At 40.1% G+C, this 27,569-nt stretch overlaps 1 protein-coding gene across 10 annotated transcripts in view; it reads right to left on the bottom strand.

The window, feature by feature from the left end:
- SULF1 (sulfatase 1) overlaps window positions 1-27,569 on the bottom strand; it is a 184,488-nt gene that overhangs the window by 39,511 nt on the left and 117,408 nt on the right. For 8 of the 10 annotated variants that reach the window (XM_088060696.1, XM_088060702.1, XM_014257499.2 and 5 more), the window contains 5 exons: window positions 24,433-24,594; window positions 23,884-24,118; window positions 18,173-18,412; window positions 5,773-5,924; window positions 3,562-3,731 (listed from right to left, as the gene is read on the bottom strand). In XM_088060696.1, coding sequence (XP_087916822.1) covers window positions 3,562-3,731; window positions 5,773-5,924; window positions 18,173-18,412; window positions 23,884-24,055 — 734 coding nt within the window. In that variant the 5' untranslated portion in view covers window positions 24,056-24,118; window positions 24,433-24,594. Of the gene's footprint in view, window positions 1-3,561; window positions 3,732-5,772; window positions 5,925-18,172; window positions 18,413-23,883; window positions 24,119-24,423; window positions 24,595-27,569 lie in introns of all 10 variants that reach the window. The other 2 variants (XM_088060699.1, XM_088060691.1) reach the window with 2 other exon arrangements.

A 27,569-nucleotide genomic window follows, 5' to 3' on the forward strand; every position in this document is an offset into this window, starting at 1 on the left:
CTGGGATAGTTACAATACATGCATTAGTATGATTTATTTTCAGAAAATGTATCACTCATTATGGTGATAGCAGCCAGGATAAACCTTCAGAAACATTTTTAGATGTCAGAAATAGGACATACTTTATGTGGGAGTGTTGGAGGGGAGAATGGATGCTTAAAAACAATAAAGAGTCTGCTGCTTCCAATATGATATAGTTTGTTTTTCATTTTAAGCTGGAGCTAATAAGAATTAACAAAAATCACTTTATAAGTAAACAGTGTACACATCATTACGCTTCTTGTCTTTGTAAGACTTTCCATGCAACTCCAGAGTGTATTTGTGCTGAGGAGGACAGGACTGTAACATAATGATAGTATGTAATGACACATTTTCTTTTTGTCTTTCATGTATTTTTCATAAATCTTAAGGACTTTGCTGCTGCATTCATTTGATTTTATTCTTGCCATGTTGATAAGCGAGGAAATGAGACCAATAGACGCCCACACTTAAGGGCAGAGCTCTCCCTGGAGTATTTCCTGCCATAGCCACTCCCGTCTTTATATGTATATGCCAGTGGAAAACTTCTTCTAAACAAACTTTTGGCTTGTTTTTTTTTATGTTGGTTTTGTTTTGGTTTAATTTATAGAGGCAGTATTTCAATCTCTAGCAGGCACTTTACCAGCAAAAAGACATCATGTAATTTAAGGGTCTGCTTCAGCTACTGTTCTTTTAAGCAAAACTTCTCACATGTGGTTGACAGGCTATCTTAATCCTTGGTTTGTAGGTATAACCTTCCATCTCAGTTTGTTAAGCCAGCAAGCAGCTTTTGACCTGGTTTCCCTTCTTTGTTGGAGGTAGGCGTTACAGTAACATGATACAGCAACTACATTTCTAAAAACAAAATCGAAGGTCAGATGGCTGTCACCCAAGGTCAGAAGGAAAGAGATTCAAATGGTGCTTGACCACCAAGGAAGAAAACCTAAGGGTTAAATGTACAAATTACACAAACCTTGGCAGGAGGGATTTTATTGTTCTTGTTCTGTTTTCATAGGGAACGCCGAATATTTCTGTGAGAACTGAACTTCTCATATCTTTTAGAGCACATTGCTCATATTTTTGATAGAGAAAAATCAAGTTGGAATCTTCAGCCACCCAAACCCAAATTAGCAGTTTATCTTCAATTTGTCTCATTGCTCTGCAGACTGAACTTTAGCACATGCAGTCAGTCAGTGCAATAAAAAACACAAAACAAGCCAGCAAGGATCTCCTGAGGTCATTGGAGAAAAAAACCCTTTGCATGAAGCCTGCCAAGAAATCAACAACACCAGAAGAAAAGAAGAAGCACAGCTGAGTGCTCTTAAAAGTAGCTTAGCAGAGCTAGGTAGTTAGACCCTAGGAGTCCACACAAATAAAAATTAATTTTAGCTTGGATTTTGCTTAATCTTAGCAGATAACACATAACTTGTATACAAGGTGGAGACACAGTTAAAAATTTGGGGACTAACTAAAGCCTTTTGTTCTACCAGCACAAGCTAGAAAACAAGCAGGCTGAAAACACCAAGCAGTAGAAAGTGTCAGGAGCATGATAAACCAAAGCAAGTTCCTACAAGCACTTGTCAGAAGACAGGGAGCAGTGAGCCTAAAATGAGTTGCTTTGGCCTGGGGAGAGGTAGGGTGAGATACAATGATTCAGTGCTTTTCTTCCAGACACTGTCCCCACAGCTAAGAGGAAGCAGTTTGGATCCTGCCCTCCTGTATGATGGATAGTCCCCCAGCAGGCAGGATGGCTTGCCTGAGGCCAGGCAGTCTGTGCCACTAAATGGGAGGCAATCTGTTGAATGGGGTGAGAACAAATAGATATAACTCTCTTGCAATGAAAAGCGGCAATTGAAATGAGACATGGGAGAAATCCGTTCAATTTGATATAGTGACTATTCATTATTCTTCACGGAATGGGAAGCAGGGGACACAGGTGCCATAACCAAGCTCCAGGTTTAGAAGGAAAGAAAAAGTATCCCTTTGTCCCCAGTGCACAGAGCGGCACCACTTGTTGCCACAGGATGATGGGGCTGCCACCAGAGCTCAAAAAGAGATCAAACCAATGCAAAGAGAATGGGGCCCACTGACCTGGATGCTTCACCTAAACTGGTGATTTTCAGAAGCTAGAAAACAGGGGAAAAAAGGCCGTGTTTTTACTTTCCCCCTCACCTCACCATTGTTCTCTGCTACTTTCTGCTGGAACACAGAATTCAGGACTGAGAATGTTCTTTCATACAACCCACTATAACAGGTTTCATGTATTTGTGTCTACCTTGTTTACCAACTAAAATCTCAACTTCATTAGTTCCCTATCTGGGTAGAAACTACTCCGAATATCTAAATAACTACAAAACACTGCTGACTGGTTTGTATTTCTTGCAAAGCCTAGTCTAAGGAATGTGGGATCATGGAGAGCATAAGATTATAAGGTCAGGGAGACCGGCATATCTAAAAAGTAGCAGGCAGTAAGAGGATAAAAAGATGCAGAACAACAAAAATGTAACCATGTGCCATGAACAACAAATCTCTTTCTGGCCCCAACTAGTGATCAGTTTATACATGCCGTTTATGTGGTAACTACTACTCCTAGAAATTTTGAAGTATTTGATGTAAATTGAATAACCATCCTGGTATGTGAACTACTGCAGAGTAAAATACAAATTTTAGGCCAAGGAGCTTTCCCATTGCCTAATGAAATTGAGTTATCCTCATTTTGAGAGGACAAATAAATGTACAATACATCTTTATCAAGATATTTTTTGTGATTTTTTCTTTGTTGTTTTTCTGCTGTTTCTTAAAGATGTGCAAAGAAAGTGTTTCAGAACAAATGGAAAGACAGGTCTACAAACCCATGGGAGTCACAAGTGCAATGAAAATCTTCCATAGCCTCCCGCTATAAAGAAAAGGACCCAGAATATTCAAGGTAGGAAGCAAGATGAGGAATCCACAGATGTGGACTATCCAGAGATTTTTACCTGAAGTTGCTTTTTCTTCTAGAAACAAATTGAGGAGTTGGGGTTTTTGTTATAGTTTAATCACCAGAAAAGATTAAACGTGTTATTTAAAAGTGCAGTGTGATAGGCTATTTTGGGAATCTGCCAGTATCTAGTCTATAAACAAATCTGTTTTGTGCTCAAAAGCTTCAAAAGGGTGTTTTTACTCTCAATGCATTCAGTTAGTTAGAGCCCAGGAAACGCATATCTTAGATGAAAACGAAGGAAGTAATATCTTTCCAGCAGATCCTGACCTGTGTCTACATATTTTCAGGGTATTGTAAGAAGCTGCCCTTACAAAGCCAAATACTGACCTTTTAATCTCCCCCAACTTCCCAGGAGGAAAAGAGCTTCTCTCTGCTTTAATAATGGTCAGAGCTGTCACTCTCCCCCGCAGAAGGAACAAGCATAGCAAAAGAAACAAGCATTCTCTGCTTACATGAGTGTCTTATATTTGAATTCCCTGTTCCTGCAATGTCTCCATAAACAAATCCCTCGCAGAAGCAGATACAAGGAGTGGATCTGGCAGTGTGTGATTTTGACTTACATATGCTGTGAAGCATTGGGGTACAGCTCTGAGAACTGCGGTGCAGAATCCTCGGGGCCATGGGGTGCAGCGTGGCTGATGACCATCATTATGGGCCTATGGGGATATATCCTCTTAGACATTCTGAAGTAATTAATGCTCTCATTAGTGATTAGGTCTGTGAAGTAGTCCTGGAACATACGATTAACACAAAGCAAAAGTTACAAAGTGCATGATTAATTAGATCACATACTATCATGTTATTATGTTATTTTTCAAGTCCTCATTAAAGCTCAGATCAGGAAGTAGAAACATACCATCAAAGAGACGTATGATTCCAGGGAGCATAGGGGAGACTGAGCAGTAATTATTTTCTTAAGCAGGCAATGCCACATAAAATGAGACAGTATTTTGCAAATCAGATACAACAGAAAGTATTAAGTAAATTTGATTACCAAATTTGGTAATATAATGCTAAGTAATATTTAAAATGACAGACTGTACTGCCAAAGGTATGTTTCTTAAATTTCATTGATAAAACACTTCACAAGGTAATGGCTCACAAATAACATTGAATCTTAATCTGTTTTTATGTTTACATAAACCTTTGTTGCACACTCTTTGTTGAGACTATACTTTTGCATATGTACAAGGTGGAAGACAGCTACAACAGGCAACAGATTACAAAAAATCTTAATCAAAGACATTGCAAATGAGAATGCAGGGAGCAGTTGAATTCCTGCGGGCTCTGTTCATTTAATTGTGCAACTTTAAGCAGTGCAGCTGCTGAGATTAAGGTTGTGACTTGCTAATAAACTGGCTTAACCCACAGCTAAGGTGGCAAATGGAAGCCTACAAGGAAAAGGGAGGAAATGGAACTAAGAAAAAAAGATGAAAACTTAAATTAAACCACCTGCCACCTTGGAGTATTCACTGTTGGCCTGGAGGTCTAGCTCGAACTTCATTGAGAAAGTGCTGAGACAATGTTTGTAATTTCAAGCACTTCCAGGCATGACTAATCTTATGTTGTGGATTCGAGGCCCCGAACAGCTGCAAAAGCAGAGCCTGAGGGACAAGGTCTGTGTCGCATGTCAGTGCTAGGACAAGCCAACCAGCTGTGACCTCCTCGCTCACCCGCTCCCTGTCCCTCTGCCCCTTCCCCTCTCCTGCAGCACACTTGGAACACGCACAGTAGCGTGGCTGCTACAAACCCTGCAAGCATATGGATGAGACAGTGAGTGATCTTTTAGTTTCCAAGATGGATAATGAGTGTCAGGCTCCAGGGTTGTGATAATTTCTGGGTTTGTGGCCTGTTTGAGTGAAATGCCTGTATGACTGCTCTCCCAAAGCATCTACTCCCCTCCTGTTTCCCTGTTTATTCTAGCTACATACAAAGGGTGTGTAAGGAATGTATAACTAACCAGTATTCTATATTTTCTTTTTTTCACTCGGTATAATCAGTATAATGTAATTTCTATGGATGGGAAAATCAGAAACAGGCGTCACTAGCTTCCAATAAAAACTTATTACATGGGTCAGAAACCACAGCTGCAACATCTGTATCATCTTCCTTGAGCTGCAATTTGAGGAAATTTCAGATTGCTTTCTGCAGGCTGGGCTGTCTGAGATCTTCCCTCCTAAGCCTTTCCAAGAAACTCCATGGCAGTGGGCAGGTCACCTTGGCATACTTTCCGCACTTTGTCAAGAGCACAAACAACTCTGAACTTTTCCAAGGGCCGTGTTCTTGCCCTTATCGACTCTCATACTCACATCCGGAGTCTGGCACCCCAGGCGTGCAGCCTTTCTTTGGTGTGTACTCGATAATGGAAAACAACATTAACCAAGGCTCTTCTGTGGTAATAACTGACAACACTCAGCAAACTTTAAAGTCCAGTAGCATAAGGGGCACAGTTCTTTTCGGGAAGGGCTTTTATTTACTGTTTGCTTCTGCCACCAAAACATCACATTCTGTCAGGGAGAGGGAGGGAGGGAGGGGAGAAGGGAGGGAGGAATCACCAGGCTCAACCGAAGAGCCTTGGTAAGAGCCTTCTGTTGAGTGGTTGAGTGATTAATATTCTCAGGTGGAAATTGATCTGCAATGCCCTGGAGAGAAAACAATATCTCAATTTCATGGTTGTAGTTGGTTAATGGATTAATTATCTGGTTAATTAATTATCTGAAAGTTATTTTTATATGGATTAATCATGTGGCATTTATGTGTCAAGAAAATACCTTTGCATAATCAAATCCATGCTTCTCTTTGTTACCATTGCGAGAAATGGTGTAATTATAGAAGCGAGAGTTCTTCACTAATCCAACCCACTCTCTCCACCCAGGAGGGATGTAGCTGCCATTGTATTCATTGAGGTATTTCCCAAAAAAAGCTGTGAAGTAAAAAAAAAAAAGAACACACACATGCATGAGGCTTTGCAATCCAAGTCTTTTAGTCTGAGTCAAAAGAACGTATGAATGAAGAGAAAATGTGTTAGAACGAGTCAGAGCTGCTTTACCAAAAATCTTCCTTTTATAGCTTAGAGGGTTTTGAAATTAAAATAAGTTATTTCCAGGGTTTTATGAGAGTTGAAAGCCTTTGTGACTCTATTTTTTATTCTTAATCTTTTGGAATCTATTGTTCATGTGAAATATTTTCAGGGTTTCTTTTAGAAAGAGTATGTTGCTCTTAGCTTCCACTTGAATATGAAATAAAAATTCAGTGCCCAGAGGAAACACCTGAGAAACACCTTGTGGTTTTAAGCAAGTCTTGTGATGTTTCAGAGCTTGGCTTCTGGCTTTTGAAAGTTCAGGCTTGCTATCCTGGCTGTATTTGATGGTTTGATAAAAGGTCTGGGAAGCACAGATCTCCATCCCATTAGGACATGTTTGGGTAGAGAAAGAAGGGGTCCCCACCCTGCTTTGCTGCCACATCATCTCTAAGGCAAAACTCACAAAGAGGTAAAAGCTTGGAGGTCAAAATCCTCTACCTGGCCTGCTAAACTCCATGTCTTTTCCCTTTAGCTCAAAGTTACAAGTCAGAACCCACTCAGACTGAAAATTTCGGCCTTTGCCATAGGTTTATCGGTGCTCCTGCCAATTCCTCTGCAAGGAAGTGGGAAGAAAAGCTATGCTGCAGCCTCCCAGCTATCTGGGAGTTGTGGATGGCTTATGGCAAAGATACGCAGACAGCAAAAGACAGCTAGTTGCCCTTGGAAGGGAGTATTAATGCTGGCATGGGATCCTGGCAAATACAGCCACATTTCTTCTAGGGGGAGAGGGATATGGGAGATCTCTAGCTGCTTGTGACCTGGATAAAATAGATGGGTCCATCCTACTTTTCCACTGCCTGAGAACTGCAGTGAATAAAAACACCTGATCAGGTCTGCAATGTGGGTTTTTTGGGATTTATTGTCCCCTGTTCAGTCCCAGAAAGCTACTGGAGTATCTCAGTATCTTCACACAGTATCTTTACTCTTTTAGTTTTCTTGAAGTTTAAAAGCCCCTGGAGGATCACCTGTGCCAGCAGTTTTGCTGCCTGTGTCCCCAGCAGTCTTCAGACTCCCAGTGCTCACAAAATCAGACACCACTGAGGAGAAGGGAGTGACAGAGACCTCTCCCTTTATAGAGACAGAGCTCTTCTGGGTGATAGCTGTCCCTGTCCCTGCACTCCTCACAGTGCCCAGCCCCTGTCCTTGCTGCCAGCCCCAACTCAGCAGTCGGGCCAGTCTGCAAAGAGCTGCTGACCAGAGATGCTGTCCCTCAGCTGGGCAGTGGGACATACCTTGAATCCCTGTACTTGTTTCCTACTAGGAAATGAAGTCACATTGGAAAACCTCACATCCAACCCAGACACATTCAATCTAACCAAAAAAGCACATTTGTGGAAGGGCTCAAATAATTCAGACCTGACTGATGTGGGCATGGTGAACTTCTTGTGAAAACTGGTGGAAAAATCAAAATGTTCATAATTAAGACTCGTCTGAGGTAACATAAAGATGATGCAATTCAATCAGGGAACTGCCAAATGCCAAATGTAACCAGAGATTACAGTCATATATGATCTTACTTTCCTATACCACATGGAATATGACATATAAACAAGATCTACAGACACTAGACCAGGCTTCCAGCTATTCTTCCCACAGCCACCAAGAAAGCAATCCAACCTGTCTCCTTTTTATCCTGAGGCCTACCAGAAATCAAGAACTGTGAGGTGAAGAGGGTGGCAGAGGGCAGGGAATACATGCCCAGCACCGTTGTCTCCTGGAATGGAAACCTCTCATACCTCTCATCTAAGGTAGCCAAACTGGTTTAAACTCTCATCAGTCAGATGTCATGGGAAAGTACATGGGTAAAAACTGAAATACTGTGAGAAGGGAAACCAAGGAAAAAGGAGAAGGGGAAGACAAGTCAGAGAGAGACAACAGTGAAGAAAAGTATGGGAGTGTGATGTAACTGAGAGAGAGGAAACATTGTTGAGACAAGCAAAACCAAAGACAGTCTGTGGTTACAAGGGAAGTTTGAGGTCAGCCCTTTTGAGTGCTATCCCAGGTCTACCAACAGATGCTGTATGATTTTGGGGAACCTCTGTGTGCTGTGCTCATCAGTAAAGGTCTCTACTGCCAACCTGTCTCTCATAAACATCAGAGACTTTCAAATTGTGAAATAGAAATTATGACAATTTATCATATAGGATGGTTTGATTGCCCCATCTATTATAAGATTTGCTCACTCAGAGACTCTGCTATTTACAGTCTTGCCAAACTTTAATCATTAGTGGTGATAGTTTCCGTGCTATCTGACTCAGGCTGTATTTTGCTCTATGGAACCTTTTAGCCAAACGGTTCAATAATTTCCAAGAAAAAGACTGGGGAAAAAGTAATGGGTTCACCCATTTAAAAATAATTGTCAAACTTTTCTCTAAGAAGTTCTAGTGTCTGTAGGTTTTGATGTAGGGCCTTTGTAAGTAACAGAGGTAGCTATGAAAATCTGTCTCAAAATGACCAAGCTCAGAAAAACTGTAGCACCCAGATGATTACTCCACCTTCTTACTTTAATGTCACATCAACACAGTGGAGTGTTCCTTTATGGATTTAAGACTGTTCCCAGAAATTTAAAAAAAAAAATAAAATTTTTTGGCATTAAAACAAAGAGCCATCAGCTTCTCTTCCTCGTCCTTACTCTCTCTTTTGGTGTTCATTACCTGAGAGAAAGCCACCAGCATAAAATGAACAGATGAAATGACCTGTGGTGAGAATAAGGACAAGAATAGATAAACTGAATTTGGAAAAGAAGGGATGGCATGGAGCTGGTGAGGGTGAATTAATCTTGGAATTTCCTTGCTTTAGATTACTTAATTTTCTAACTTCAATAACATTTTGTTGGATATGGCCCCCCAGAAGGTATTTCAGTGCATGTTATGAGACTTCGGATTGACAGCCTGAACCATTCACCTTTGTGTTGGTAATGATTTAGTATTTTATCATAAAAATAATCTCAGTGCTGTCAAGTTTTAAGGAGCTCCCTGAGTGGCAGTTTGCAGAAATAGATGTTTGCCCCTGTTGCTGTGTAAAGCAGTTCCCATGTCAAATGTCCTGAGTACCAGAAGAAACAGTGGCTGTGATAATGGATCGTATTTGCCAAAACGTTTTAATCAAGAATGGTTTATTGGTCATGAGCTCAAGAGGATACGAGTAATTAGACAGATGAAGGGAAAAGCCAGGCTTTAACTGGAATACAAGCATTCAGTCCTTGCACCATGTGGTCTTTTGTGTACTACTGAGAATAGGACAGGGCAAGTGAGTCAGAACTGGGGCCCAGAACTGGCAGTTTGTGTCTGGCCCTTCAGGCTCTGAGTGCAGACAAGTGTCAAAGGCACAGGTGTGTCCATGGGACCAAATAACAATCACCAAGTAATCACCATGGGTGTCCTAGTTATTTTTTGTTTAACTAGAGGATGGTTAACAAGTAAAGCACTATGGAATATGTCACAGAACTGCCCAGGAACTGACACTGTGATGTGTCACCCTGAAAATTAAGCCTTCTGATAATGTTTTCATAGTTTTAGTTACTTTACCATGAAAGCCCTATAAACATAAGTTGTTTATCATATTCCTTCCAAGAAATGTCTTTTGATGGACGTTTCTCATGACAAGTGTGCTTGGGAAGGTGGTAACTTAATTATCCAATCCCTGGTCATTGCTGAGAATCTATAAATACTGGAGTCAGAGAATAAAATATTTTTTTTTGTTCTGACATTGAGTGTTTGGTTAAATCATTTTGTGTCCTTTAGCGACAGTGATGTGCAGATGTCTTTTCTGGGTCTTCACATGCTTGGCTTGTAGAGTCAACCCCAATCTTTAACTTAGCTGTAGCCCAAAACTTGCTGAATTAGGCGCCTAAGTCTGAGAACTGATTGGGAGCCTCAGCTTCAGAAGCTGTTTGTGCTCAGTAGTTTGGGTTTAGGAAGGTTTTTAGAAGCCAATTCTGCTTGTAATTAGTAAAATGGAGATTATGACTCAGTGGGTAAAAGCCTCATTAAAAAGTAATGCCATTTCAAGGGACATCTTTTCATTATTATGTGTAACAGCCCCCATAGGGATAACAGGAAAGATAAATGCTTACTTTTGCATTTTAATAAGACAATTTTTATCTGCATTCGGGCAGTTTTGCTAACTGTTCCCAGGACACGTTGTTATTTTCTAATCACATGTAGTGTAGCTTAGTAGACCAGAATAATTGTATTCTGTATTATTAGTATGTTCAATTATGTTTATGCAAACAACAACACATGGCATGGTGAGCAGTTTTACAGACATCTACGTGTCTCTGGAGGGGCTGCAGAATATACATGTCTGGTACCTGACATGAACAGATGCCTTAAGACAGGGGTTTGTGTTCCCTTTTACAATTAGCTAATGATTTCTATACTGGACTGAGAGATCCATAGAATTGCAAAGGGTGAAAGGCAAATGTAATTTGATCCAGGGGATCTCTAATACTTACAGCTGATTGTGACTCAAATTCTTGTGATTCCCAGGACTTCTTTTCCCAGCACTTTTTACAAGCAATTATGACTAATGTTTACAGCATTACACAACAGAGTTAGTCCTGTGAAACTCCTGTCAGCATTAATGGATTAGTGCACAGGTGAACTGGGCTACATCTCCTAGTGAGACATCTCTGCAGTTCCATGGATCAAAGGACATATGTTATGTTCTACACCCTTGTTATTTGTTGAGGCTTATGGGAACGTTTCCGAGTTAAAACAAATGCAAACCTTTAAAAAGCCACACTGCAGAAAGGTTTAGTCACCGTGACCCAGACAAGAGCTTTAAGTAGACAGCCCACTTCCTTTAACAAAGTCAGGAAACCATTTATAGGAGTTGCAAGGCACTGTTTATACGGCATTTCAGGATTCAAGCACAGAGATTCTATGCTTCTGTGGACAGAACCCAACATAACTTCAGCTTCTGAATCATTCCAGTAAATTCCTCCTTTCTTTCTCCCCATTATGCAAGCCATAGATTCAAACCCTAGAAGTTTGTTTTTTCTCTTCTGTTGAAAAATTGCAGAGGATTAGTGTACCACATCACTGAAGCACAGAAAGCCAGCTCAGTATACCAGCATCACCTAGGAAATGAAATAAACATTGTCCCAAAAAATATGCTGAGGAAACTGAGGCACCAAGAGGTTAACCTTCAGCTAGACCTAAGTCATGCAGGAAGCCTGTGGCATTGCCAAGAATATAATTCAGATTTCACGGTTCCCAGTCTTGTAACTTAAACGTGGTAGAAAACCTCAGGTTTTCTACTTTTTCTCCAGCTTTGTGGGTCTTTCCCAGTTGCTGCCAGGTTTACCATTGCAACCAAAAAAATCATTAAGGATTTTATAACTCAGCAGTTGCAAAAGGCATTAGCTTATAACTTGATATAGCAATTGTTAGCCTGGGTGATGTCTTTAACAAAGCCTGTATTATGGGCCAAGCTGGTAGCACTTTCCAATATTGATGTTGTCTGACACTTCTCATTATAAGACCCTGTTTTCAGCTGCTTATAACTCTTATACTCGGATTTAAATTTTCCACACTGGATGCCTGCCTCAGGCTGAACTTTTTGAAACTTTTTAGCCCAAACAGTAGCCATCTTTGAGAACCGCAGTAATGGAAAAGAAATTATGCTTAACATCTGAAAAAAATTATGTGAGATTTCATTTGATAGTACTTACATGCCCTGCACTGAGAGCAGGAACTCTGTGAAAGGCATGATGGACTCTCTGTCAAGGAGGCATCTATTAGAATCCTTTGAATAAAACCCTTCAATTTGCATGTGCTGTAGATCTGGGCACTTCAGGATATTTATTCCCTGTCCACCTGTGAGTGGTGTCAGTAGGTGGGAGAAAGTTGATTGAAATGCAGAGGGCAGGAGGTGACCTGATAAGGACAAGCAGTCTGGGGAATGGCAGGAAATCCAGAAAATGAGAGGAGGGGGGGAAGAAGCAGTGGGGGCTTTGGGGCCCAGGACTGGCAATGTCAACCAAGAAATGGGACAATCAGTGCAGAAAGGAGAAAGAAGCTGATTGACAAGGGGGGTGGGAGAAGCAGATTTGCTGATCAGGCTGGGAAAGGAGATCGTTAATGGTAAGCAGTGGGAACAGGACATGTCTGTCAAGAACTGACTGGACCTGAGAGAGGAGGGAGGGAGAGAGAGAGAGAGGGAGGGAATGACTTGAGCACAAACAAGCAGAGAGCAGAGGCCAAGGTGATGTCTTCCAGAGCCAGAAAACTGAGGAGCAAACACTGCACTGCCTAATGGGGTAGGATGGAGGGAGTCAGAAATGCTTTTGGTCAGAGTGGAGGACCCAACAATGTCTGAAAGGACTCCTGAGTCTCACTGGTTCCTGTCTTTCATAAGACATCTGAAAATGTATAGCAGCTCGCCCAGCCCCATGTATATGATAAAACCCAACTTTGCTTAGTTTCTCAGCAAGTGAGGAGTGGATTGTGGCAGATGGGACCCCTCATCCTTGCTGATGTGGAAACCAGCACTGTGTCTTTTGATACAACTAGTCTATCTTTTCAAACCAAAAAAATTTCACCCTCCATAAAGTGGTATGTTGTTATGAAGTCAAAGACTATAATTTGGCCATGTGAACAAGAGATGAAATGGTTGCATCGAAAATGTTCTACCCAGATTTTCCTAAATTAAGCACTTGAATACATAAACTTGCTAAAAGTCTTTTAATGTATGGTTTTCAGTGTGATATTTCATAGCACAGAATTCTGCTTTAAGCATAAGTAGGCAGATACACCGTGGTTTTTGATGAGGTCCTGGACAGAAACCAAAAAAGTTTCACTTCACATGATACCACAGAACTAGAAAATCCTGCATGTTATCCTTTCAGCCTTTTTCCTCTTCTACATTTCACTTTCTGTGGACTATGTGCATATGTCCAGCATATTTCACTTTCATTTATACATTTTTTTGTAGATAGAGAGTACAAATTATTCTGAAAAGTGATACAGATTTTTAATTATTTAAAATATTTACAGATTAAATTATGTTTGATGTTTCCCAGAATATTTCATACCAATTAGGAAAGAACCTGAAAACTCAGAGTTCTCTCTCTCTTTATTTTCACTTTAGAAATAATCTGAAAACCAGGACTTATTCTCCACTCACGCATTCCCACCCCTGTATCATATCGTGCCACCCTCTCTGCTCTGAAAGGGTGCATGAGGCAGGATACAAATTAGGTCACTGAAATGATGCAGATTAAAAATAGCAAGTGCTGGCAGTGATTTGTACTGCAAGGCAGTGAACAGGAAACACACTGGCTTTGCCTCCAGAGGAAATGTTGTCTGCCTACACCTTCAGGAGGCACAGCTTTTGCTCTCTTTATGAAAGATTAACATGTCCCCGTGTGTCAGAATGGAATGCTGCACAGTTTAAATACTCCTTAGCTTTCAGCTCCCTGTCATCTCAGTGCTTTATTAGTTCTTTGTTCATTACACTAAGAAATGTACCCATAAGTGACAGATGTCAATGGACACACTGACATGTGCTGTTGAACACATTAGCCAGTTGTCAACTAAGTGACCATTTCTGTTCATCACTGCACAGAAGTCTGTGACTAATGTCAAAACGTGCCAGATAGGGGCATCTTGGTGTCACTTCTTGAGTTTGGAGTTTTACAAATGAAGCCATTTAGGAATTAACATTTGAGCTGCTTAACTTTGCATGTTACCATTTTTGTCCCACAAATGACACTCGCATGCATGAATCTTGAATGTTATTCTAACCAGTTGATACATCTGAGCAAGAAATAAAACACTGGGTAACACATCTTCCCAAAGACAATTCCAAAAATTTCAAGCAAATAATTGCCTAATTTGGTGATCCCTGTTCTTTCAGGTGGGATTCCATGAAGGGAGAGCCTGGTCCTGCGTTTGGCATGGTGCTGTGAGACTGTCAGCAGCTGCTGAGCCAAGGCAGATTCTTGCTCTCTCCTGCACAGTTACACTGGCTGTGAGGGGCTAGGAGGAGAGAGGATTAGAGAGTAGTAATTCTAAAAAAATAATATTAAGCAGAGAGGGTTTAAGTGCGTAGGTGTGTTAAGTCAGGGTAAGCTTTTTAAACTTATACTTCTTCTCATATTTGCAAAGGGATGAAACTTCAGCTGGTAAAAAATGTAAAATCCTGCAGAATGCAAAGTATGACCCACTACTTAAAAATAAAATGTTAATTTTATTTATATCTTCTGAATGTTGGCTGTTGTCATGTGATGGTGTGTCTTCTAAAATACCAAGATTGTGCTTGGCTGCTGCTCGATGATTAAGATGTAGCACAATCCCCCTTTCCTACTAATGAAGCCAAGGTTGCACTTCTGGGGTTTTCCTTTGTGTTTGTGTAGGTGAATGACAAAGGGAACCAACAACAGCAAAGGGCACATCTGAGAGGCAAAACTGTGTGCCGTAGGACTGGGACAGAGCAGTAGAAGATAAAGAAATTATGAGACTGAAAGAACAGCAAATGACCAGCCAATACTTTGGAAAGCATAAAGCAAAATCTCTAACTCCTGCAGTTAATAAATTTATGAGTTATTCTAAATCTAAATAGCTGAAGGAATATCTACTGACATAAAAAACTTTGAGATGAAAAAAAACTTCTCAAGCTTTTCTCACAATTTCCAAAAAATTTGAAAATGAGGGATCCTTTTTCCTCTCTAGTGTGGGTGCCTGGATCCTATGTAATTAAAACAAATGTCATTGCTGAAACTCCCCAGAGCTCCTTTATTTTGTCTTTCTACCTCTTTACTGTGTGTCTTCCCTGTTATGTCCTACAAATTTAAATTTAATATTACCAGTTTTGTGGACAATCAAGAAGCTGTGCAGGTGGTTCATTGCTGCATTAACATACACCTTGTGAATAAGGTAAATGTAAACATTAAAACATCCTTAACAGTTTTGGAAAATTATAATTAGAAGCAAAAGTGATTTTTTGTCTTGGCGCTGTTATTTCTAAATATTGTTTGCCCTGCTACTGCCCAGTATTGTTACTAATTGTTTCTGCTAGTGTCCAGCACAGTGTCTGCCTATGATTTAGCACTGACATACAATCTTCCAAAAGAGATGTCTCCATGAAATGCAACGCTGCCCTTAGTTCACATCAGAGAAGAAGAATAAAATAGATAAAGGAAAGAAAAAAACATTCTGTCCTTTGCCAGGCTTTCCCAGTGGCTCTAATTATAACTGCAGTTTATTAGAGCATGCTTCAGGCCTCACTTTAAAGGGCGTGCTGTGCTTGTGTGAAGTCCTCGTGGCTTCAGCAGAACTCCCCTCATAACACTCTGCCCACATGTGATCAATTGAAATACAGAGGGCTTAGTAAAGGCTGCTGCAGGTTTAGACAATGGATGCTTTATAGATATTGAAAACTATTTAGAGAGAACAGAAGTGAGGGCATTATAGAAACACTCTCCCACCCTTATATTTCCATTGACATATATTCATTTGATCCTATGCAAAAAATGCATAAATTGTCATTATTACAGAGGACCAGCTTGGAGGTATTGTACATTGTCTCACCCAGACTGGAGCTCTCTGGTCAGGTGCCTTATCAGGACTGTCACCAAACTGTGACTGGCCTGACTCATTCATTTCTCTTTCTGTGTCACAGTTTCCCATTGAGGAGGTTACTGATTTACTGTCAAAACATGTAGGAATGCACAGGGTAAGTACCTATAACATCTGCAACCCCTCTCCACAGTTTCCTCACTTTCACTCCCAATTATTCTTGACTCCCAGGTATTTTTTGAGTCATTATAATTTTACTAAACTTTCTAGCTGTGAAGCGCAGATTATTACTTGACTAGCAGACTTCTGGTGACTTTTTAATAAGACAACACTATCCTTGAAAAATGTATTATAAGTTATATAATGTTAATTAAGCTACCACCTCAAAAATAATTGTGGCTTAATTAGGAGGTAGGCCCATCTTGCAAGGAGTAAAAGATACGTATTTGCAGTCATAGTATTGTAGGATTGAACAATCCTCAGTCAGAATTAGAGATTCATGAAGGTATTTCCATTTGTTTCCATTTTCTTCTACTCTTTTCTGCCCTTTGTTAAAACTCACCTATCCTGACAGTTTTAGGACTGACGTTCTCTCTGCCTGCCTTTGAAAAAGTACTTTTTTCCTGTTCCTTTCCTTTTGACCCCTTTTTCCTTTCTATTTAATAGGGTCAAGTCTGCATTTATTAAGCATCTCCACATGTCTTCATAACCCAAGGCAGTGCAGAAGATATGCTCAAAGCAGTGTTTACCTTCAGAGGGGCAGAAAGGGTTAAGGACAGAGCTGTCCAGTTTATGTGTGAAGCATTTAGTTGCGCAAAGCGTAGATGACAAACCAGTAAGATATTAATTTTTTAAGAACACTAAAGCCAGGTCCCACATGGAGCAGCCATACATCGTGCAGAAAGGATTTCTGAGATGTAAGTCATGAGATAGAGCTTATATTTTAGGTCAAATTCAGCACCTTTTCTTACAGTGATGGTCAATTCACTCTTACTTCCTTTTCTCCTCCAAAGCCTTGATGCTGACCCCTACTCAGGCTTAGCAGTGCTGTACTCAGATGGCAACTTCACTGAGACCAGCTTAATAGAGACTGGAGTACTATTCAGCTCATGTGTCAGAGCCAACACCAGGTCCAAAAAAATTAAAGATTTGTCTGCTTTTGTTTTTTATACAGGATGCAGAAGTTCTCCAGAAGTAGAGATGCAGGGAGACAAGAGAAAAGAGTGAACTGTCTGTGTGGTGAAGAAAAGATAGCACAGAGGCAGATAAACTCGAGGAGTTGGATGTAGCAGCTTTGAGAGATTTAGGACTATCAGACAGCATGGAGACATTTGCCAGCTCTATGTTTTGAAAGCAATCCCTTCTTGTGCCTAAGCTGAGGATAGAAACAAGTTTCTTTGCTGCCAGTTACATTGTAAGGAAGGCAGTTGGCAGGAGATCTGTGCCTCCCTGCTCTGTAAAGGGGAGTCTTTGTAGCTGAATGACACTTCTGCACAAATTGCACTCTGACAACCTCGCACAACTCTGGTACCTTGCAAAGGGGAAGTCAGGCTGGAGCCTAATGTGTCTACAGATTCAGTCTTTGGGGATAGGTGATGTAGAAATGAATCGAGTTTTACATCAAGCTGAAGCACAGACGAGAGGAATAAGAAGAGTTCTTTGTAGACAGGAAAGGGATCTCCTGACTACGGAAAACCACCAGGAATTTACAAGAAAACTATCAAATCTTATTGGTGCACAGTAGAACAATCCTTCCTAAAGGCATGTTTCTATTCCTTTTCAGAAAATGCAAATGAAATATCGCCCCATGGTGAAGTTTAAATTATACCATTCACCTTGTTCTGCTCCCATGACAGTCCCTCCACTCCTGTGAGGTCTTTGGCACCAGTTCCCAGCCTGGCCCTGACATCTTCCTCCATAAGTGCTAGCAGCTGTCCACAAGCAGGACGTAATACTGACCATAATCACGTCTGGAACTGCCAGTTCAGACCCACAGTGCCACTAAAATGCACCTCTTTCACTGTAGGTGTAACTGCCCAACAGCTTATTTCCCACCAGGGACATCCAAAATGTGAAAATATGCTGCTTCCCTACCAGTGGGTCTCTTTACCTGGCTGTTACTGCAGATGTGGACCAGCAGGCAGTTCTACCTTCCCTCTCCGTAACAATCAAAATCTGCCCTTCACAGCCTGTCTGGGACAGCAGTTGCTCCTGTCCTGGTGTAATCCCAGTCAGCAACTAAGTACCACTCAGTTTCTCTCTCACTCCCCACCCCCTGCCACAGCAGGATGGGGAGGAGAATAAAAAAGAAGATAAAATCCATGGATTGAGATAAGAACAGTTTAACAATTTAAATGAAATGTAGTAGTAATAGTAATAGTAATAGTAATAATAAATTATGGGAGAATACAAAAAGAGAGATAAATAAACCCCACAAAAAACTCCCAAGGAAAGGAAATTAACTCTATCACAGCCAAGAACAGTTTCATTTCAGGCAGTGACTTAAGAGCAATTGGTGAATATGCCATCTTCACTTTAAATGAAGAACTTTGCTTTGTCTCTTACCTGTTCTGTACCCAGTGTTATTGAGATACACAGCAAAGGTACGAGGCTCGTGAGTGGCCTGCCATGAGGGAGAAGAGCAGTTTTCGTTGTTGGTGTAAATGTTGTGGTTGTGCACATACTTCCCAGTCAGCATCGAGGAACGAGATGGGCAGCACATGGGGGTAGTTACAAAGGCATTGATGAAAGAGGCCCCTCCATTCTCCATAATCCTTCTGGTTTTATTCATAACTTGCAAGGATCCTGTAATGAAAGGTGCTGATCATCACTGTGCTGTAAAATATAGCTTGAATATATTGGTGGTTATTGTGCTATTAAAAGTAAAGTATCAGTGATTAGCTTGCCTTTGAACATCAGTGTGCTTCACTCTGTAGCTTTGGTAATTTTAGGAGGAAAGATCACATTTTTACTATACCAACAAAAATATTTTTAAGGATTCCAGAAGTACGGAATTCTCTTTTTCTTTCCTCAGACTTCAAAACAAAGTTAAAATATGGACTAACCTAAAAATAGTGTCAAAGCTGTATCAAATTTATAGGTCAATAGTTCTTCAAATGCAGCTGTAGAAAAGCAGTATGCTACACAGACTGAATTATAAGTCAATATGCCAGTAAAATACCTAAAATGCTGAGATTACAAATGAAAATTTTAATACTCTTTCCATTTTATTAGATGACAGAAGAAAAAGGAAAATAGAGAGAGGAAGGGGGTAAAGGGGGGAGTGAGCGACAGAGGAAGGAAGAATTCAGTAGCAATTTTTCTAAAGGAAAGTTTCTGAGGACACAAGATCAGCATGTCTGGTTCTGATACTAAAGCACTGCACTCAAAATCAGTTTTGGGGGGCTAAAAACGCATGCAAAAAAATTGGTAAAATGCAGTGCCTTTCTCAGGAAATTGTATTGATACTGTTTAAAGAACAAAGACTTTTTTTACATCCTTCAAAACATCTTCATGAGCTGCAAGGTGAGAGAGGCAGGGCTTGCAGATTTCTGATTGGAGAAAGGCGGAGCAGCCCTGGGTAGAGTCTGTCAGTATTTGCTGACGGCTGTCAAAATTTGTTCTTTATGTTATCCAACAGAGCAGAGATTGAAAGGTGGGGGTGAACTGTGGATATGTCAGTATATGCCCAGGAAACAAGTAACAAGGAAACTACCAACATTGTAATACTTGCACAATGTTGGTAGTAGAAAAAGGTTTCTGGAATTTTTTTTTTCCTTTGTTTTTTAGCACAGTTGACTGTCCTTTACATTTAAATCTGTTGATTCCTCTGATACAAGAATTTTTCTTGATGGTTTTGTTTAAGTTGCTTGAAAATCAAATTTCAAATGTTCTAAAGCAATTTCAAACCTGCAAAACCATAAAATTCCCAAGGAGACTCAACTTTAAATGTTTGCAGTAAAACCTTACAAATTATTTTACTAGTTAAAGTTAAGCATGCTCTGTTTTGGTTTTAGGCTAAGGAGTTAGTGCTGAATATGAAGACTTTTGTGTAAAAAAAAATTGTTAAAAAAGGGAAGAGACAGTAGGGTCTTCAGCATCATTTAAAATTCCAGGGTCTCTGTCCTTAAGGATATATTTAATTCTGTGTATGAAAGTCACCATCACTTTGGACTCGTTGTCTTTCATAGCCCTTATTTTCTAAATGCAGAACATCTGCATTTGTGCTTTCCTAAACCCCATGTGCTAGGGATATAGAAAAGTAGAAGAGTAACTGAGTGGTCCCTGAACACAAAAGGTCTCCATTTGCATGAGTAGGAACATTTCACTGAATTGTTAAGTAAAAGACAAATGACAAATCATCCTCATTCTACATGCTTTTATCTTGGATCCCAGGCTGACTTTTTAGTTTTTGTTTTGGTGTTGTTTTTTTTTTCTTGTTTTTTTTTTTTTTTTTACCAGAGCTTTTCCATTTTTGAAAAGTCACAGTTTATTCCTGAGAACTCAGCTGTAAAGTGCTTCAAGGTGCTCTGATAGAAAGCGTGCTATTCAGGTACCCTAATGCACAGTAACTGCAAAAAAGCTGATCTGCACTTTCCTGCCTCCATGTATTATAAATGAGTAGCTGTTAGAGTGCTTCCTCATTCCTCCAGCTGGTCAGCCCTCTGCTCTTGCAAACCTGCTGTTTATGACTAAGTTTTCCCTCCAGGTATGCACTTACTGACACTGATAATAGATTAAGCCCCTCTGGAAATTCTGGAACAGGCACTTCAAAGCAGGTGAGACTTCCTCATTTGGAAAACAAAACACAAGCAGGAGATAAAACTTGCTGATATAAGTTATAATCCTTTGCTGTCTGAGGCTGTCCTCACAGTTTGTGTTTTTTACCATCTGGCCCACAGTCTTCAGGGCACATGAACTCAGGAGCTGTCTGTCAGCAGGACACTCGCGCTCTACATGACCGATTGGGGAGCACCTGAGGGGAACCAGATAGCTGGGAAAGGCCACTTTGGACACAGAAGTTAGTGAGTTTTGTCAGACAAGAAATTCTGTGTCACTTCTCAGTCTATTCTCGTACCTCAAGAAGCAAGTTTGGCAACCAAGGTATGAAGTCTTTAAAGCTGCTATGGATTTTTTGTCACAGGTGGGCATCTCTACAAAGGGATATCTAGGAGCCACCCTGTCTTTATACAGGTGGTATGCAAGGCCCCAGGAAGGCAATGGACTTTTTCAGATCTCAGCACATATCCCCACTTTTTCTGCTTATGCTTTTTAGTGCTTTAGTTCTAGGGAAGATGGAAAGCACACCAGGCAACTGATGCCTGATGTGATGTATCTAGAGGAAGCTGTGATCACTTTATCCAGTGCTCTATTCAGTAGCTGGTTTATATAGATTTCACTTGGTGGTGCATCAGGCTGTAAAAAAGGGTCAAAAACACTACCAACATACTCATTAATTTTTACTCCTTTCTGACATTATGCAAGATATTCTTTTACAGTGAGGACTATAGGAGTATAAGAGTGATTAGGGTGTCATATTTTGAGGTACTGATGTGTACAAATAATAGAGAATTGGGAGGACAGAGGAAGAGACCAAAAACCAAGCAAAATGTTGGACTGAAGAGGATATGGGCCTGACCCCAGTGGGAGCTGGGGCCATTGTCCTGAAGAGCCACAGCATGTTGTCTGCAAGAGGGGAGAAGTTCTGGGTCCTGGGAGCTGGTGCTTTGCCTTGAGCAAGATGCCACTTCACTGGGCAGTGAGCCCTCTGCCCTCAGGACCTCGCTAGGGGAAAGACAGTGAACACCGGCACAATCTAAGAAGCAAAATACCTTTTGAGCCCAAGTATTTGCTGAGTTTCTTCAAGAGCTGTGGGCCAGACTGCTTCACACAGCTAAAGCTTCAATCCACCAGCTGATCTAGAATATCCTTCCTCCTCACATGGATAGGAAGTGGCTGGAGTTGTGGGGCAGTTTGTTGGTTTATTCTAATAAAGCAAATGAGACAGCAACTCTGCTGAACTTCTTTGCACTCAAAATGCAAAACTCAGGGGGATGGTGCAGATCAATAGGAAGATGTGCATACTCCTATGGCTTGAGCACTAACTAAATGCAAACTCCCTCTTGTAAATTTTACTTTGGATGACTTCTCTATATATCAGTTGCACTCAGTCAGATGAATATTTTGGTTCAATGCTTATGCAAGTTCTGGAGAAAAATCCTTCCTGATTGAAGTCTATAATGTACCTTATATGCTTTTATATTAAAGCATTCATTTAGAATAGCTTTTAGAAATGTTCGTGCTGGGAATACAAAAGCAAATAATCCATATTGAGAGACTTTCAGTCCTGTGACTTTTGGATACCAATGCCTAAGTTTTATTCTGTTTGTGGCAGAAAGTGCTACTTCCCATTGACCTTTGAGAAATTTAAGACTTTTCTCAGGAATCAATGAAGAGCAAGAGGAAAATTCACACATGGAAAACAGTTTGGCTTTATTTTTCAAATAAGCAGAATGATTTATTAGCAGAAGTGTGAATAATGCAGTACAGTAAATCTTGGGGCTGAATCTTGTTTCCTGTGAAATGATCTATGAAAAGGGGAAACCTGTGTGTTCCTTCAAGGCAGTAGGAATACATACACACCCAGGCTATTGCTCAGCTGCCTGCTAATAGGAGCCAGAGTGCCCTGTGAACATTCAGAACAGCTTTCAAAGAGAAGAGCTCCACAAAGCGACTCGCCACATCCTTCCTCCTTTAGCACCAGTCTCAAACCTTCTTGCAAGACTGAAGACAGCGAGTTGGTAACACCGTGTTCAGAGATGTGTTACCTTCCCCAGTGCCCTGGAGAGTAGGCTCTTTCAGACCACAAAAAGGAAGACTTGACTTGACCCTTTTAACAAAATTTTTCAGAACAACTCTATCAAGAAGAAATGCACTCCCATTGTAAGAGCTATTTCAGACCAAAAATAGGACTGGGAACAGCTATTCATTATACAGCATGGCTAAACAGAGCAGAGGTCTGAAAGAGTGAAAAATAAAAAAAAAAAATAAGAATTGCTGAGATCTAAAGGCCTGTGTTTGGAGCTCTGCTACATAAAAGCACCAACCCTCAGTCACGAAATACAGTTTATTAATTATCTTCTCAGAACCCTGAAGGACTATGAGATTATTATTGCATTGTGGAAAATAAAAAAATGCTTGCAGCCAAAGAACTACTTTTAGATACCAACCATATTTTGTCTACAATCCTCTGTCTGAAAGCATGTGATTTTATAACAAATGAAGTTTTCTGGAATAAAGTATTTTTATTTTTCAATGTCATATGGCATTTTGTCTAGAAAGTCACTATATTTCTATTAAAAATATGTCTCTCATTAAAAAAAAAAAAAAGCAAAGAATGCAAGATTTCATTTCAACTTGATTTGCCATTTTTTCACCTTTTTGATCTGACAAACCAAAATATTTGCTTGGGGGTAACCTAAAATGATCCTCTTTCTCTCCTTGATTTTTCATTTTGGGCAGTGAACCAAAAAATCAGTTATATGCATAACTACCATTAATATCTTTCTAACTTACTTAATAGAAAACATTCAAAGGCCTCCTGGAACATCACCTAAGTATTTTTACTTTTTCCACCCTAAGAAAAATATGTGAGAATCACTTCTGACTGGTATGTGCTCAGATATTTAGTGTACTTGTGAAAACAAAACTACCATGCTTTCATACATGCAGCATAGTTTTTAAAGCAGACGGATTTTAAACACTGCAGTAATACATACTATTATTATATACATAATATTGAGATTACTAAATCCTGTATCTAGACCCGTTTGTTTGTGTGGATAAGCATGTCCAGATACAGGACATACATCTCTGTAACAAATATGTGGAGATAGAGACACCTATACAGTACTGAGGGAAATGTTGGCCTCATAAGGCTCGAATTTTTAAATGCTACAAAAAAATCATAGAGTGAGAAAAGGCTTTTGATGCAAGTTTTTTACATGTATGTAATTGTACGCACTATTAAATAATTTTGTTTTGCAGATTAAAGCCTCCCATGGTGGATTTTGATAAGCATGTATTTCCTAAAATCTATAATTAAATGTGATGAATGCTATTAAATAATATTTGTTAACTCATTTTCCAAACTAGTCCCACATTCTGATACTATTTCAGGACCAGCAACTTCTCTGAATTTAAAGATCTTTCTGCTTGGCATAAACTACTGAAAGACACATGACAAAATGTAGTAACAAACAGCAATTATTTCTCACCTAGCTCCACATCTTGATCATCTGTGAGTACAAGGATGATATTTGGTCTGATATTCTTTCGCTCCTGCTGCACACGTCCTCTGAACCTCGGGGACTTGATGGTGGAACAGTGACTTGTTAGCATTTCAGTACTGAGCACTGCCAACATGAGTGCAAACCAAGAAGGCTTCATAGTAGTTCCAGTATTTCGGTGAAAAGACTAATCCAAAAGTTCCTGAACTCTAGTTTTCAAGACCTGTAGGAAGGAAAAGAGATTCTGTTCAAGCAATAAATAAACTTCCAGTCATACACTGAAAGGATGACACTTAGGGAAGTCAAGCCTGACACATACCATTTAACATGATTATAAGCCATATTGTTGAATGAGAGCTTTATTCTGTCATTTTCTAAGAATAAACTCGGTCATTCCACAACTATGCTCTCTCAAATAATTTTTGCTTGAAGTCATGCCTACATTTTGTATAGACATGACTTCTGGTAAATTCCTCACAGTGCTCCTTCTACACCCCACACTTCTTTTTGCGCAGCTTGGTTCCTTACATTCAGTACCTGGGCAGAGTAAAAAATTGCCGGGATGCAGACGTGTTCAGAACATCTGTAGGAGGAGCCCTGTGAGAAGGAGAAAGCAGAAGGCTTGTCGGTCAGAGACCTCAGTACTGTGGCTGTGCTTCAAAGTCTCCAGAACTATTTGTTACAGCTTCTCTCTCTGTCCTGTAAGAAAAGAGTAGAAAAAAAATTTCATTCTCTATGGCTCCCCTACTTAATTTAATATCATACCTATGCAGGGGTTGGATGGCACCTTGGCTGCTAGATATAAAGGACACGTATCTCACGTCATCAGACACAGGTACTTTTCCAATATTTATAGTCAGATTTATAGCAAGATTCCGAGAACAAGCATTAATTCCAGCATATGACACCTGAAAAGCACTGATGCTGTTTCAGGTTAACCCACCTGCACGAGAGACTAAACCCTTAAAAAGCAGAGGGGAGAGCATGGCCATCATTTGCAACTTGCATGGGATCACTGTGTGAAAAGTCATCTTCCCACTGACAAGAAAGCTCATATTAAATGACAGTCCATATGATCTTACCCAGCATTGTGAAAGAGCACAACCAGCCCTCAATCAATCAATGACAGAGCTGAGCACCTCATCCATAATGTACAGTACCTCTGCCACAGCCTCGTCCTTGATACTGCGCTTCCAGACTTGTCTCATTGCGTTATCAGAACCCTCTCTCCGTGCCTGTCAGTCAAACTGCATTGCTTTTGTGAGACCTGCTGCAAGCACAGAGGCTTGGCTTTGCTGCAGCACATTTAAACTTGTGACTGAAAATGACTGATTGGTCTGGAGAGGAAGGGGTAGCCACTTACACTTTGACATTTTTGGCATTACTGACTGAAGCTCTGAAAAACCTGTCTGTAACACAAGGGAAGGGAGGGAATATCTGGGGGCAAAAAGGAAGGGGGTGGGAAAGAAACCACGGAGTCATGCCTGTTCCCTCCAGGGTATTGACCTGCCACATACGTTTCTTCTGCTTTTATTCTGGGGCTGGGGATAAAAGCACGGTGATATCGGTCAATTAAAAAAAAAACCTCACAAAACCACCCAAGCCCAAGAACAATCAGGAAGTTTGCCCAAGGGAAATTCTGCATGGGAACTGGGGTGAGCCTTACATAATTAGACTGGAGCATAAATCACGAGATCTGTGCACCCACACCTGAGACTTCAGACACGCAACATGAGCCACAAGCAGATTAATAAACAGAAATAATGAGAGTAACACAGAAGACAAAAGGACCCCGCAATCACTCACCTAAAAATGCATTAATAGGGAGATGCTCTAAATTTCAGGGGAAGAAGCCACAGCAGAGGGAGGGGATGGGACTTGGTGCTGGACTGCTAGAAAAAGGATTGTGTTCTTGTTTCCACACACCTTTTATTTTAAGCTTCGCAAGCTAAACAGTTTCATGCTCCTCACTTTGGCAGGCTGTAATTACACCAGAAGAGTGTGAACGTCTTTAAAAGGAAAATCCAAGTGTCTATGTCAGAGAAATCTTGTCTTTCATTGTCTCTGCACCAACCAACACTGAAGCCTTCCACTAGCATTACAGCACTGCAAAGTCAATACAGGGGATCGCCATCAAACAGCAAATGCTATTTCAGAGGATGACAACATTCAGATAAGTAACTGGAAGCCTGTAATTAGTCTGGATGGTTTTTTAAAAATAGTTCCATTTCCATGTACATGTTCTTAAGTCACATAAAAGCTAACAAGAGCCCTAAAGAGCAGGGTTACCAGAGAAGTCAGATTTCTTCTGACAGACACCAGATACATGCTCTTGGTGCAAAAGCAGAAATACAATGTCTCTAGATGTCTGATCTTTAAATAGTGAAACTTTGACTCACATCACAAAGCATGAAGGGCTATGTGAACTGAGACTCAATGTTTAGTTTCTTACCTCAGTTGTACAGCAAACTTTTTCAGACAATGTTGACCCAGAAAGTGCAGTCATCCTGACTGTGCTGAGCAAACATTGGCACCAACGTGTTTGAATAATCCCCCACCATAGGAAACTGCAAGCTCCTGACAATTACACCTCAGCGCTAGTAAAATTTACGCTAATCCAAATGGACATTAACAAGCATTCTTCATCTCAACCTGTCTGGTCTATATTAGTTAGTTTTTGAAAAATCCCTTTCCTCTAGCATGTTTGAGGCACCTTAGGCAGGTCTTTGCTAGAAATAAAAGTTTCTCTTCCTGCTCTTTTTTCTCCTTGATGTGTAAAGGAAAATACCAGGACAGATCTATACATATAAAACTAATTATCCAAGTTTCATTGAATGGTTCTTATACAAGAGCACAGTAATGCCATGTTTTGTTGCTCATATTTAAGTTTTTCATATGGCAAACCTTTATTAAAAGGTAATCTTTGACAACTTGTCCTTTTATAGCCTGTTTTCCAGTCCTAGAAGGAAATAAAGTGAAGCAGACTGTCAAAATACAGGGTTGATAGGGAAGACAAATCTGCAATATTTGTGTTGGATACTGGCTGGTAGATGTAAATGTCCCTGCAGATACTGCAATTTGTCTTGAGAAACGGACAAAAATAGGAAAAATTCTAAAAAAGACCTTTCTAAAGTTACATGGGAAAATAAACTGTAAATTTTTTTGTGTTAAGAAATCAAGATAGTACTTCAAAATGTTTTTTTTTCTAGCCAAATAAACAAGTGCTGGTCCAACTTTTATATGGGAATTTTAGAGTATATTTTTTTTATAGAAGATATCTATGATAACCAAATTGTAGTTAGTAAATAAACGAAACCAGAAGAATCCAAAGAAACTGTTGTTTTTTTTTTTTCTGCAGGAGTGGAAATGCATAGTTTGCAATCACCTTTCAAGGAATAAAATGTGAAAACTTGCATCTTTAGTTGTTTCTATGCAGCTAGTATTATAACATGAAGTTCAGGGATTTATTGGTGTGGAGAATTAATTACCCATGAAACTTGAATTACACTGGCAGAGCACTGCAAAGAAAGGCTACAGTGCCACTTCACTTCTGGTGTGGCATAAAAATCTATGAGGACTTTATTTCTAGGTCTCTTAAGAGAGTATCTTTCAGTGACTTAAAAGAAAAACAAAAGGCAGAACAGTATCTTTTGAAAGTCTGTAGAATTGTTACT

The sequence above is a fragment of the Pseudopodoces humilis genome, chromosome 1 (genome assembly GCF_049639895.1).
Source record: "Pseudopodoces humilis isolate 2021_Gansu_Grassland_sample_001 chromosome 1, ASM4963989v1, whole genome shotgun sequence".
NCBI lineage: Eukaryota > Metazoa > Chordata > Aves > Passeriformes > Paridae > Pseudopodoces > Pseudopodoces humilis.